Source organism: Lissotriton helveticus, chromosome 2_1, assembly GCF_964261635.1.
Source record: "Lissotriton helveticus chromosome 2_1, aLisHel1.1, whole genome shotgun sequence".
Classification (NCBI taxonomy): domain Eukaryota; kingdom Metazoa; phylum Chordata; class Amphibia; order Caudata; family Salamandridae; genus Lissotriton; species Lissotriton helveticus.
Window position 1 is genome coordinate 1,352,220,816 of NC_136059.1, and position 13,620 is coordinate 1,352,234,435.

The 13,620-nt window shown below is 47.8% G+C and overlaps 1 protein-coding gene across 3 annotated transcripts in view; it reads left to right on the top strand.

Annotated features, from left to right (window-relative positions):
* WDFY3 (WD repeat and FYVE domain containing 3) overlaps positions 1 to 13,620 on the top strand; it is a 1,930,620-nt gene that overhangs the window by 677,192 nt on the left and 1,239,808 nt on the right. For all 3 annotated transcript variants that reach the window (XM_078676292.1, XM_078676293.1, XM_078676294.1), the window contains one exon: positions 11,525 to 11,696. In XM_078676292.1, the coding sequence (XP_078532418.1) occupies positions 11,525 to 11,696 (172 nt within the window). The remainder of the gene's footprint in view (positions 1 to 11,524; positions 11,697 to 13,620) is intronic.

The following is a 13,620-nucleotide window of genomic DNA, read 5'->3' on the forward strand; positions in this document are numbered from 1 at the left end:
GTAGGTAAACAACAAAACTTTACATAAGAAACGTCATTGTTATTTTGATGTTAAGTCGAACTTATCTCGTCCAGGGATGCCGGGCGCACATTAGTGTGTCTGTTATGTTAGTTGCTGCCGTTCCTTTGTCTCGCTCTTAATGGGGACAATGCAGACGTGGAGGTCTTTTACAGTCTACTTGTCTTTCGGAGCTGTTGGGGGTGGGTAGTTCTCCTAGTGTCTCGTTGTCGTTCTGTAGGCTCATCCACTCCCTGCCACGTTCAGAGAATCATTAGCCTGTTTGTGGGGACTGTTAATGATTTTACTTGGGCTTGGTGTGTGTCTTTTTAGGTTGAGCTATTATATAGCTCGAACATATTCCGACTTGAAAGTAAGCCTCGCACACCACCAGGCTCTTGAAGCGCGACGCTTTGCCAGCCCGCGCTTGGCCTCACTCTCACCCCATATGCTCGTTCCCTCCAACTCGCTCACTCACCTGCCCCCCCCATCCCCATCCGACTTGTTTTTTTCACTGTTGTTGAACAGGCTCCTGCTGGGAGTGGGCTGGCTGGTTTCACAGCTGCTGTTTATGCAGCAAATGTATCCTCTGCCCAAATCCCAGGGCTTCAGTCCGCTTCTGCTAGTTCTGGCCTAGCTGGTGTTAAGGCAATCGATTGAACGCGTTAAATGTGATGCCCCCTTACTTCTGACGTCCGCTGCACCGGACAATCATGTAATCGGTCCCCTTTCTGCAGTCTTCGGCAACATTTGATGATAATAAAAAAAACGGACTTTGTCAATGCTTTTCTTATGATACATTAAAGTAAATACTCTGGATTCAAAGTCAGCTACAGCTGTCAGGGTTGTGATCCATGTTATGCTCTTAAAACACAACCTACATAACATCAACAGGCATTTAGTGAAAGGGGCGAGTCAGGATTCACAGTTTGCGCATCTTGTTGCATTCTCTTTTGTGACCTTCCCGTGGGCTGCCACTTTGGTTGTCACTGACTAAAAATAAAGTTTGCCAATTAAAGAAGTTACTGTTATCAGAGCAGCACTCTGCATAGCTATTTTGTATGTGCACCAGTCAACGCCACAGCACCACTCAACGCCACAGCACCACTCAACGCCACAGCATCACTCAGCGCCACAGAATCACTCAGCACCCCATAATCACTCAGCACCCCTCAACGCCACAGCACCACTCGGCGCACAGCATCCCTCAATGCCACAGCATCACTCAACGCCACAGCATCACTCAATGCCACAGCATCACTCAACGCCACAGCATCACTCAACGCCACAGCATCACTCAACGCTCCACGCCACAGCACCACTCCACGCCACAGCACCACTCCACGCCACAGCACCACTCCACGCCACAGCACCACTCCACGCCACAGCACCACTCCACGCCACAGCACCACTCCACGCCACAGCACCACTCCACGCCACAGCACCACTCCACGCCACAGCACCACTCCACGCCACAGCACCACTCCACGCCACAGCACCACTCCACGCCACAGCACCACTCCACGCCACAGCACCACTCCACGCCACAGCACCACTCCACGCCACAGCACCACTCCACGCCACAGCACCACTCCACGCCACAGCACCACTCCACAGCACCACTCCACGCCACAGCACCCCTCAGCGCACAGCATCCCTCAGCGCACAGCATCCCTCCACGCCACAGCATCCCTCCACGCCACAGCATCCCTCCACGCCACAGCATCCCTCCACGCCACAGCATCCCTCCACGCCACAGCATCCCTCCACGCCACAGCATCCCTCCACGCCACAGCATCCCTCCACGCCACAGCATCCCTCCACGCCACAGCATCCCTCCACGCCACAGCATCCCTCCACGCCACAGCATCCCTCCACGCCACAGCATCCCTCCACGCTACAGCACCACTCAGCGCCACAGAATCACTCAGCACCCCTCAACGCCACAGTACCACTCAGCGCACAGCATCCCTCAATGCCACAGCATCCCTCAATGCCACAGCATCCCTCAATGCCACAGCATCACTCAATGCCACAGCATCACTCAATGCCACAGCATCACTCAATGCCACAGCATCACTCAATGCCACAGCATCACTCAATGCCACAGCATCACTCAATGCCACAGCATCACTCAATGCCACAGCATCACTCAATGCTACAGCATCACTCAGCACCACTCAACGCCACAGCACCACTGAAGGCCACAGCATCACTCAGCACCACTGAAGGCCACAGCATCACTCAGCACCACTGAAGGCCACAGCATCACTCTGCACCACTGAAGGCCACAGCATCACTCTGCACCACTGAAGGCCACAGCATCACTCTGCACCACTGAAGGCCACAGCATCACTCTGTGCAACCATTCAACAACAACTGGTTATAATATATTCTCTCAATGTTTCAAGCTTTATTAAAAATGTCACAAAAAGATGTTAATATTTCACTGCTGTTCTTGGATTTTCATCACAATAATATACAATTAACATAATCTTCCCAAAAGTTATTTACAAAAGTTTAAGCAATTGCCATTATACATTACAATAACTTTTATTTAAGTATTAATTATTAAAAAAAATATAAGCCATTGTTATTTGTAATATTAATACATCTAAGTCATGTAAATATAACACATATTGCATTACAAAGGCTATAGGTGTCACGTTTGCGAAAGTTAAAACTATTGGCATTGTAAATGACAAAGCTATTAATTTCGCTATTTTCAAAACCAACACATAAATAAAATATTTGTCATTTACAATACCAATAGCTCAAACTTTCCTAATGCGAGACCTACTGCATTGCAAATGCTTGTTAAAGAGCTACCTCTTATTTACCAGACACCATCTATTTGATACACTTTAAAGTGGATGTATTAATTTCACCTTCACAAATATCACTCATACATTTCAGTGTCATGCCTTGGACGTAGTTACTTTTCATTGAAAGTCATAGTGCATATATGATCAATTTGAATAAAAGACAATGTATTTGTTATGTGTATGTAATTTGTCTGTCTGTTTTCATTTGTGAGTAGTAGTGTAGTCCAGTTTGTCATACCTTTAGGCCAAAAGTCTGAAATAAAAAGAAAGAAAAAAAAGTTTGAAAAACCAGAAGTTTAAAATCTTTGAGATTGAAGACATGTTCAGAAACACATTTTATATGTTATGACAGTGTAATATCTTAGTGTTACAGAGAGGTTAGGGGTAGGGTTGTAGTTTGGGTTACAGGTTGGGATAGAGAATGGCCTTGGGGTAGGGCCAGGCTTTGGTTTAGGACATTTATTTATTGAGAAGTTTTGTAAAGCGCCAAACACATTGCCTTGTGGGCATGATCGATCACTGAAAGGAAGAGTAGTGTCCAAGGAAAGGTGTAGAGAAAAGAGTTAGCGTCCAAATTAGTTGAAGGTGAAACACCCCTAATCAGTATTACTCTATCACAGTTCTTGTCTTTACATGTGATCAAATTAGTGAATGTAAAGTTCACTCTTCAGTTTTAGAACTGGAGGTGTTTTTGTTCTGCTCTTAGGATGGGGATCACTGCATTTCAGGGTTTAGGGCCCAGAACACCGAATAACCTATCTCCACATTTTTTGGCGTTTGAATATGTGATGCTGAATGTGTCCATTGATCGAAGGTTCCTAGTTTGAATGTGATGGGGAACCAGGTTTTGGCAGTAGTGATGACGTTTGTTCCAGTAAGTGTCGCAAATGGCGTAAAAGATTTTTTATTCCAATTTTAAATCTGATCCTAGTTTAATACGAAGGGCAAACTAGGTGGCAGGAATGAGCATTTCTGTCCCAGTGGAGGTGCAGCGCCGAGGGGAAAGGGTTGAAGGAGAAGATTGCCAGTGTAGAGGAGATGGAGGAGTCTTCTCTGTTGAGTGCACACACATGACAGTGTTTGTGTGGCAAGTTGTGCTGTCAGGGAAGAAAGATTATGGCTCGGAGCACCATAGAGGAGACAAATCCACATGTCTAGTGGCCCTTGGTTTAAAGTCGGTAATAAGCTGCACCTGACTGAAGCCTGTGGACGTGGATGTCTTGTGGTTTAAAGTTTTTTAGGTCTCGCCTGGCAAAAGCAGCGCATGCGCTGCTCTCGCCATGAAGAGGACCTTTTGCAATCGATTCTCCCAAAGGCTTTCATGCACCCATCTGCATGGACAAAGATGGCTGCTCTCGCCATTTGTCCACAGCAAACAGCATGCTCGTGTCCGTAGGGACAGCGGACAGTCTGCTGCCATCTTGTTAAACACGCCAGCTTCCTTCAACTCTGGATCCATCGCGCTATGATGTCTTTTGCTCAGAATGGCCAATCATTCTCGAGGTGGGTGGGCGGAGGGGTCAGGTTGGTGCCCCTAGGACAGATGGCTGCCTGTAAGTGTGCTGCTTAAGTGCCCCTTATTCCTTTAATGTGCATAGACAGCTGATACGTACAAATATCATGTGCGCTACTCCATAATAAGGACTGGCGCTAGCCCTGCCAGCCCCACTGAAGCAGCAGCGCGAGCCTGTGTACAAGCCCATGGCCAGTCAGGGGCGAACCTCGCTGGCCCACAGCCTCCTACAGCTATGTATTTTTCACAGCTGAAGTAGCACCCAGCCCGTGTAACACTCAGTGAAAGGGCTCAGAGGCGCACGTCCCAGAACAACCAGCCCGGACAACCGATCGCACACAACCTCATGACAAGCAAGTGGCGCACCTCACAGGAGCCCCAGCCCTGCCAGCCTCTCTCAAGCAACTGCAGCCGCCCGATGCCGTGTCACACAGGAACCCCAGCCCGGCCGGCCTCCCTTGTGCCTAGGCCCATGAGAAGGCAGTGGCACACCTCACAGGATCCCAGACCAGCCATCGCCGTGTCTCTCTCTGGACCGGAGTAGAACCCCGCCACTCCCCTGACACCATGGAGTTGGAGCTGTACCTCAGAAGCGTCCTGGTTTGCTGCATAGTCTTGTTCAGATCAGGTAAGAAAAACCGCTGCTAACGTGACATGCATGAGCTGGGAACTTACGAACAGGCACATGCTTTACCGTGTGCGCGGTCGAAAGGGGTTCCAAGACAGTTTCACAAAGTTTGAGGAATGCGATGTTGGCACACACAGAGGAGAGGTGCAGTGAGGCTGTGGACAGCTGTGCACTCTGCTGATGTGTGCTCTGCTGGCGTGTGTCCTGCTCCCTGCAGGTGGGTGCCTTGTTGATGTGTGCCCTACTGAGGTGTACCTTGCTTCCTGCTGCTGTGGGATTTCTCCTTGCCGGAGTGTGCCCTGCTCCCTGCTGGTGTATTCCCATCTCCCTGCTGGCGTGTGCCCTGTACCCATGCTTGTGCTGTGTGCCATGCTCCCTAATGTTGTGCGCCCCACTTCTTGCAGTAGTGTGCCCTGCTCCCTGCTTTGTGTGCACTGCTGGTGTGTGCCCTGCTCCCTGCTGGTGTGTGCATTTCTCCCTGCCGACCTGTACTTCTCCCCACTGACGTGTGCCCTGCTCCTTGCCTCGTGTGCCCTGTTCCCTGCTTTGGGTGCTCTACTTTCTGCTTTGTGTTCCCTGATTCCTGCTTTGTGTTCTCTGCACCCTGCTGGTGTGACCCTCGCTCCGTGCTTTGTGTGCTATGCTGGTGTGTGCTCTGCTTCCTGTTTTGTTTGCCCTGCTTTGTATACCCTGCTCCCTGCTTTGGGTACCCTGCTGGCAGGTACTCTGCTCCATGCTGGTGTAGGGTTCCCTGTTTTTTGTACCCTGCTCCCTGCTTTTTTGCACCCTGCTCCATGTTGGCGTGTGCTCTCCTCCCTGCTAGTGTGTGCCCTGCTCCCTGTTCTGTGTGCCCTGCTCCCTGTTCTGTGTGCCCTGCTCCCTGTTCTGTGTGCCCTGCTCCCTGTTCTGTGTGCCCTGCTCCCTGTTCTGTGTGCCCTGCTCCCTGCTGTGTGGACCCTCCTACCTGCTGTGTGGACCCTCCTACCTGCTGTGTGGACCCTCCTACCTGCTGGTGTGTGCCCCGCTCCCTCCCTTGTGTGCCCCGCTCCCTCCCTTGTGTGCCCTGCTCCCTCCCTTGTGTGCCCTGCTCCCTCTTTTGTGTGCCCTGCTCCCTGCTTTGTGCACCCTGCTCCATGCTGGTGTGTGCCCCAACCCCTGTTTTCTGTGCCCCAACCCCTGTTTTCTGTGCCTCGACCCGTGTTTTCTGTGCCTCGACCCGTGTTTTCTGTGCCCCGACCTGTGTTTTCTGTGCCCCGCACCCTGTTTTCTGTGCCCCGCACCCTACCCTGTTTTCTGTGCCCCGCCCCCTGCTGTCTGTGCCCCGCCCCCTGCTGTCTGTGCCCCGCCCCCTGCTGTCTGTGTCCCGCCCCCTGCTGTCTGTGTCCCGCCCCCTGCCTTGTGTGCCCCGCCACCTGCCTTGTGTGCCCCGCCACCTGCCTTGTGTGCCCCGCCACCTGCCTTGTGTGCCCCGCCACCTGCCTTGTGTGCCCCGCCCCCTGCCTTGTGTGCCCCGCCCCCTGCCTTGTGTGTCCCGCTCCCTGCCTTGTGTGTCCCGTTCCCTGCCTTGTGTGTCCCGTTCCCTGCCTTGTGTCCCGCTCCCTGCCTTGTGTGTCCCGCTCCCTGCCTTGTGTGTCCCGCTCCCTGCCTTGTGTGTCCCGCTCCCTGCCTTGTGTGTCCCGCTCCCTGCCTTGTGTGTCCCGCTCCCTGCCTTGTGTGTCCCGCTCCCTGCCTTGTGTGTCCCGCTCCCTGCCTTGTGTGTCCCGCTCCCTGCCTTGTGTGTCCCGCTCCCTGCCTTGTGTGTCCCGCTCCCTGCCTTGTGTGTCCCGCTCCCTGCCTTGTGTGTCCCGCTCCCTGCCTTGTGTGTCCCTGCTCCCTGCCTTGTGTGTCCCTGCTCCCTGCCTTGTGTGTCCCTGCTCCCTGCCTTGTGTGTCCCTGCTCCCTGCCTTGTGTGTCCCTGCTCCCTGCCTTGTGTGTCCCTGCTCCCTGCCTTGTGTGTCCCTGCTCCCTGCCTTGTGTGTCCCTGCTCCCTGTTTTGTGTGCCCCTGCTCCCTGCCTTGTGTGTCCCTGCTCCCTGCCTTGTGTGTCCCTGCTCCCTGCCTTGTGTGTCCCTGCTCCCTGCCTTGTGTGTCCCTGCTCCCTGCCTTGTGTGTCCCTGCTCCCTGCCTTGTGTGTCCCTGCTCCCTGCCTTGTGTGTCCCTGCTCCCTGCCTTGTGTGCCTTGCTCCCTGCCTTGTGTGCCCTGCTCCCTGCCTTGTGTGCCTTGCTCCCTGCTTTGTGCACCCTGCTCAATGCTGGTGTGTGCCCCGCCCCCTTCAATCACTGGTGGCACAGCACCCAGCATAATGTACTGCATGGCTAAACACTTATAAGTTCCCAAAAGCAAGACCTATTGGCTATGCCAATGCTTGTTTCTGTTTGCTCCGAAGTTTCTTTACAAAACAGCCAGAAGGGGAAGTATTTTGTTCTGAAGCAAGTTGTGCCTCTACACGAGTGGCAACAGCAGACTGTTGAGGTATTCATATACTCCGGTAGTCCACTAGGAAGTGGATTGGGGGTGAAAACGTGAAGTTAGAAAAGAATGCCGGAGACAGAATCCATGTTGAAGGCAACCATGTTCATCACTATGAATGGAACCTTTGCAGATCGGCAGTCAAATAACTTTATTTGCAGGCAATACCTCATCGTGTGGGACTCCCCCTGAAGCTTTTTTGAGGCTTCTACTTCCCTGTTTCTATAATGTGCCAGTGTTTTCTGTCCTATTGGACCCGAAATCACCCCAACTTTCTAGATTGTTTTGCCAGAAAGCTTGGCAACATATTGGTTCCGTACCCAAATGCCTTTCCTGTTTGCGCCGCAAAGGAGAACTGTTGCCCATTGTACCTACTCCACTTCTTGCTGCATTGAAGCTTGAATGCTGCAAAACAGTAGGAACGCATAAACAAACAGAACATTGTATTTATTTTTCTGTATTTGTCTGCTATTATTGTGTTTACTTTTGCCTCAGTGACTCGAGGGCTGTAGCTGGCACACTTACTGTGAAGGAAGAGCTCCTGGAGACTTTTGAGGACTTTATGTGGGCCAATGAGGTGAAAGCAGGGGGTCTGAGTAGAGTAGCAAGAAGAAAACACAGACACAGCTCAGCCTACCTCTGAATTGCAGCTATTCCTTTTTTGGGTGGGGTGCCTGACTAGTGCTAATAGCCTATTGCCCTTAGAGGGATGGCAGCCATGCTTGTAAATGACCTCCTTCTCTTTGTGAACCCTTGCCTATGTGACACCTGCAATTTCTTACCACTGCGAGCAAAAAAAAGCTTAAACAAGTGTCATATGGGCACTGCTATGGCTAGAAGCAGGTCAGTGGGGTGACTAGAAGTAGGCTATTTGGCCACAGAAAGGAATTCGACTTTCATATAGTGGTTTCAATGCTTGGGGCTGGAAAGGACCCGAGTACTTATAGCTGCTCTTTTGTATCCTTTCTCCCTATGAAAGTTGTAGTTGGCTTGACAACTAACAAAGTAATTCCTTGAGTTAAGAAAGGTGTTGCAGAGCAGGAAGTTATAGTTTCCTGCTGGGTGCTCACTCTACTTGTGCCTTCTCGAGGTGGTAGTTAGGTCAAACCTGGGCAGCGCATGTGCTGCTCTGCAAGGCATGCTATATTCAGGTGTGGACTTGAAGCTCCGCCCATATTTTTCATTGGCTTATGTCATTGTCCACTATAAACTGTGGCTGTTCATTGGTCAAATGCTTAGTAGTCCCTCCTTAGTACCGCCATATCTTATTTTGTAACCGCCCATGGCGACACCCGCTGTTACGTGTGTTGTTGCTCATTAGGCTTTATTTACAGCCTCCGAGCACTGTTTTCTCAAAAAGCTTTGTCCTGCCTGCTATTGCAGGCAGGACACGCGCTCTCCTAACGCTTTATTTTTTTTTATTTTTATAGTACGCATTTGCTTTGCAATAGGTCTTGCATTATTTTTATCGTACGCATTTGCTTTGCAATAGGTCTCGCATTTGCGAGAGTTTAAGCTATTGACATTGTAAATGATTTTTTTTTAAATTTATCTTGAATTGTACTGTGCTGCTCTGATTTCCAAGGTGGGACCCTCACCCAGGAACTTATTATAGTGGATAATGGAAAAATTACATGTGGAACTTCTCCATGTAGTGTGCTTCTACACCAGTAGATATTTCCAACACTGTTGAGTGGCTCTTGTGTCTCCTGTACATCCCTGTAACTTATTCTGTGTCTGGTTGCTGTTGCGATGCCATCAGTTTTTTGGGGAGTGAAGGATTCATGTTGGATCTAACCACAGAGTACAGTGCCCTTACATGCTTAATTTTTTTGATTGAGCGTTGGAAAAGTACCTAATGCAGCATACGCATTTGGCACAAGCTAGTCTATCTTAAATGTTTGCTTGTATTGTTTCGAGAGGTATACCAGGAAAGAAAACTGTGTTTATGGCGCTCCATATAGTTCATGGTGAGTTCCATTTAAAGTTTTATCCAAGTGGTTAAGCTGCTACCTGTGTTCCTGGCCTATATTTAAGGTCACAAAGGCCATTCTATTCTCTGAAATACTTATTACAATTATAGTAAGCATTAGAAAAACACTCGTTTGTGTGCAGCACATGTTGGCAGCAATTAATAACTCGTTCAAACATGTCTTTGGAAATTAAAAGAAAAATTAATTTAGGAAATAATCGGTGGATTGGGGGGGAAAAAGTAGAACTTCTCTGTTGGGTTTTATACATGCCAGATAAACACAGGTCAAACCTCTTATTTTAACATTTCTAGCACTTGTGTACCTTTTATATAATATCTAGGGAGTTGTCAAGTCCGGTTTTATCTAGAAATATGCTTGTTCTAAATTAAAGTTACTCTTCATTAAAGTATGGGTGATATGAATGCAACATATCTTGATAAGTCCTATGGAAAATAAATACTTGATTCACATTCGGGGACTAGATATTCCCCACTGCACAGCTGGTCTTCAGTCCTCACCATCATAATCAATATTCTAGCACCCAGCATGTATATTTGAGGTTTTATGGGTAAATTCTTGTTAGGATGAGATTTAGAACACTTGGCCTTCTCCAACCAGGTTTGTTGGTAGTAGCGTTGTCGATCTTAAATATATGACCGGTATATTTGGACTCAGAGAATACAGGCGCCTTATCCAGCCTGTACAGTTCTGGACATTTTTATCAGACTTACGTTTTCCCATTATCAGCCTTCTTATCCCTGTACTCCAACTAGAACCTCAGTTTCAACAGTGCTGGTTGGAGCACTAGTGTGTCTTGGTCTCTGCTAGTGGCCGTATTCAAAATACCAGGCTGGTCATTTCACAGGACCAATAGATGAATTTCTTTGCACGCCAAACTAAATCTAAAGCCAGACTGTGTGAGGGCAGTGTGAATTTCTGCTCCCAGTATCTGGATTCAGAATGTACACATTTAAGTTTGGGGGTGGGAGGTTCAGATAAGCATGACTGGTAATCCACTCCACTGGGATGGCCATGTGAAACACAAAGAAAACCCACACTTGGCTTAAGACCAAGGGCCTGCTTTATGAGGTGAGTGGACAGAGGCGTCATGATCTGTGGAGGACAACGAGTTCATTATCAAGGTGCTGAATGCCATCTTTTTAGGCTATGGCTTCTAATTGTCCTGCTCTAGCAGGAGCGGACATTAGTGTATGCTGCAAACAATGCAGCCTTTGATGTCCCTGAAAAACAAGGAGGGCACAACTTTGTTTTTTGTGAGTTGGCCATAGTGGAGAAATTGAAGCTTGCTGTCACAACATCTGTAACCTCATTCTTGTTAAGGAATGCAGAGGCAGATTAACCCTTGTGCCTCACTTGGGGGAAAGGAATCCCGCAGTCGGTGTGTGGACTGAGATGCCCTTTTTCATTGCATCTCTGCAATATAGCAGGTCCTTGCTTTCATAGGAACTCTTTTTGTGCAGAATATGCAAATGCTATCTTCGTCATGGGGAGTGTATCCTTTCTGTCTAGGCAAAATAGATATGAAAGTCCAAGAAAAAGCAATTGTCCGGTGAGACTCCAGGCAAAAAATACCTTTGTCCCATTTATCGTCTGATGTGCCATTTCTACCCCTGTCAGAGGGTGGCAGAAAGTGTCCATAATATGTAACCGTGGGAAGCTGTTTTCTACAATTAAAATACCATACCTGTAATCGTTCTTGTTTTCTGATTGGAGGGAGGGTCTCCTTTTGACACTTATTTCTGATTATTCAAAATATTGAAATATCGTTGTGATGAATCTCACATTTTTCGAAGTAATGTTACATTTGGATACCCTAGTGAGGATCACACTTATTATGCTTGTATGGAGAGCGTATAGAGTGGGGAGTATTTCACGGTTTTGCCAAATCATGAGTGAGTTCCAGAGAGGAGGGGGAGGCGGACATCGGTACTGAAACCTTTTCGTAGGTTTTTCTGTTCTTTTTTCAAATACAAATGGCGAAACATTTTACTATATTAATCTCATATTCCGTGTATTAATGAAAAGTATTATTTACTTTATCCATTTTTTTCTTTTCCAGGCACGCCTACCATTCTGTCGCACCTTCCTCTGTACATATACCCAAGAATGTCCTGGATGTGCGGCAGCATACGCCACCTTCCCAGAGTTTAGACAATGTCATTATCCACCCTGGTGCGATGCTTGCCATGCTCGACCTGCTGCCCTCGGTGGACTCCCCTGTGCAGCCAGAGGTAAGGTTGAAGAGGCTAACTGTATCACCGTGGCACATAAAGCGTTATATTTTGTTTACCAGGTGCTGTGTAAAATACATATTATGATCACTCACATGTGTAACTATTTCTTCCTTATGTGTAGACGTCTAATAAGTTGAAAGAAAGGTATTACATCAGCACTACGAACTTGTCATTTTGAAATGTACGCTTTGAAAGGCCATTTCTCAGTTCGAAATAGGCAATGAAAAATAGTTTAAAAAAGGGCAAGCAACAAGGACCTATGTCTATGGATGGGAACAAACTACGCAAAAGAGGACCTAGAGAGGTAACCAGTGCCATGTGGCGTGAGAGTTCCATTGGGAACAAACATGAAACAGGAGACAAGAGGCTCGAGGGTTCAAGTTAATTGGAAAAAAATACTAGGAAGAAAAAAAAATTGAGTGATATTTGAATCAAATAGATAATCTCTGGCTGAAGATTTTCGATGTCCGAGCAACTCTTCCCATAGATTGGATTTTAAGGAACCAGCCTCGGCGCTGCGAATCGTATGCCCACTAATGACATACACCCCCATTCTTTCCAGTGTTTGTTTTAAAAGGCCAAATTCTAGCCGAATTTGCGCTGGAGAAACATATCTTTGCAAATAAAAAATTGCCCTATATGAATTGGCTGTCACTATATCCAATAGTGCAGCATCCTTTCCTTGAAGGGGTTCACTCCCATATGTGAGGGTCGGCTGTAGCTTTGCTCGCAAAACCTGGAGCAAGGGGTCAAGCGTTAAGTCGGGAAGTTTGACCGTTAAAGATTTTATCGCCAAATAAGTCACACTTCCCATCACTCAAAAGGACTCCAATTGGGGTTTGAACGAGTTCTTATGGTCCAAAATTACTCCTAGGTAGTTGTAAGTAGTTACCAAGTCCAGCCCTTGTCCATTTAGGTACCAATTGATCTTCCTCTTTTTCTGATAGTTTACTGCCATGACTTTGGATTTAGACAAATGTATTTGCAAGCAATTCCTTTCTGAAAAGGAGTGAGTTACATTCAAAATATGTTGGAGGCCAATGGAAGTCCGGCTTATCAATACCAAGTTGTCCGCTTACTACCGATTAGACAGCGGTATTTTCCCCAGATTTGGTGCATGACCGGGACAATTATCGAGTTCTCTTCGCAAATCTGCAAGGGAAATTTTTAATAAAAGCGGAGCTAGAATGCAACCCTGCTTTAGTCCTTTTGTTGTCTGGATGGGTTTGGAGCGTTGCATTCCTGCTTCTAATTTAACCTTAATCCAGGTGTTTGTGTGCAGTAGTTTCAACTGGTCCAAAAGCCATTTAGGTATTCTCCAATTTCTGCCAGAGCTTGTTACGATCGACGTGATCAAAAGCGGCAGTGTAGTCAATGAAGAAAATGAATAGGGGAGATTTAGCCTCTCTTGCTGCAGCCATCAAGAGGGTCAGTGCCATGATGTTTGTTGTTGTCCCTTGACCCCGGCAGAAGCCTGTTTGATTAATTGGGATGATGGAATTTTCAGATGCCCATGATGTTAGCTCCTCCAGTATGGTTCCTGCAAAACACTTAGCCTCCACATCTATAAGGGCAATGAGCCAATAGTGGTTTGGGAGTTTCCTGTCGCCCTGTTTGAAAATTGGGCTTATTCTAGATCCAGACCAGGACTCTGGTAGTGTCAAGGTATCCTTTATATCTTTGAAAACTGGTGCTAATGCTACACTCCAAAATTCCGCATCTGTTTTATATAGCATTGGTGGAATGCCATTTGGGCCTGGGGCGCCTGTTAGTCTTAATGAGGACATTAAGTTCTGATATCTTCCAGTCAATTCCTGAAATGGAGTTGGCCATTGTTTGAAGAACAGTAAGCTGCAAGTCCATTTAATGAGATTGAAATTGTAAAGCTACAGCTGAATTTTGCAAGTGGTTTAAAATTGTT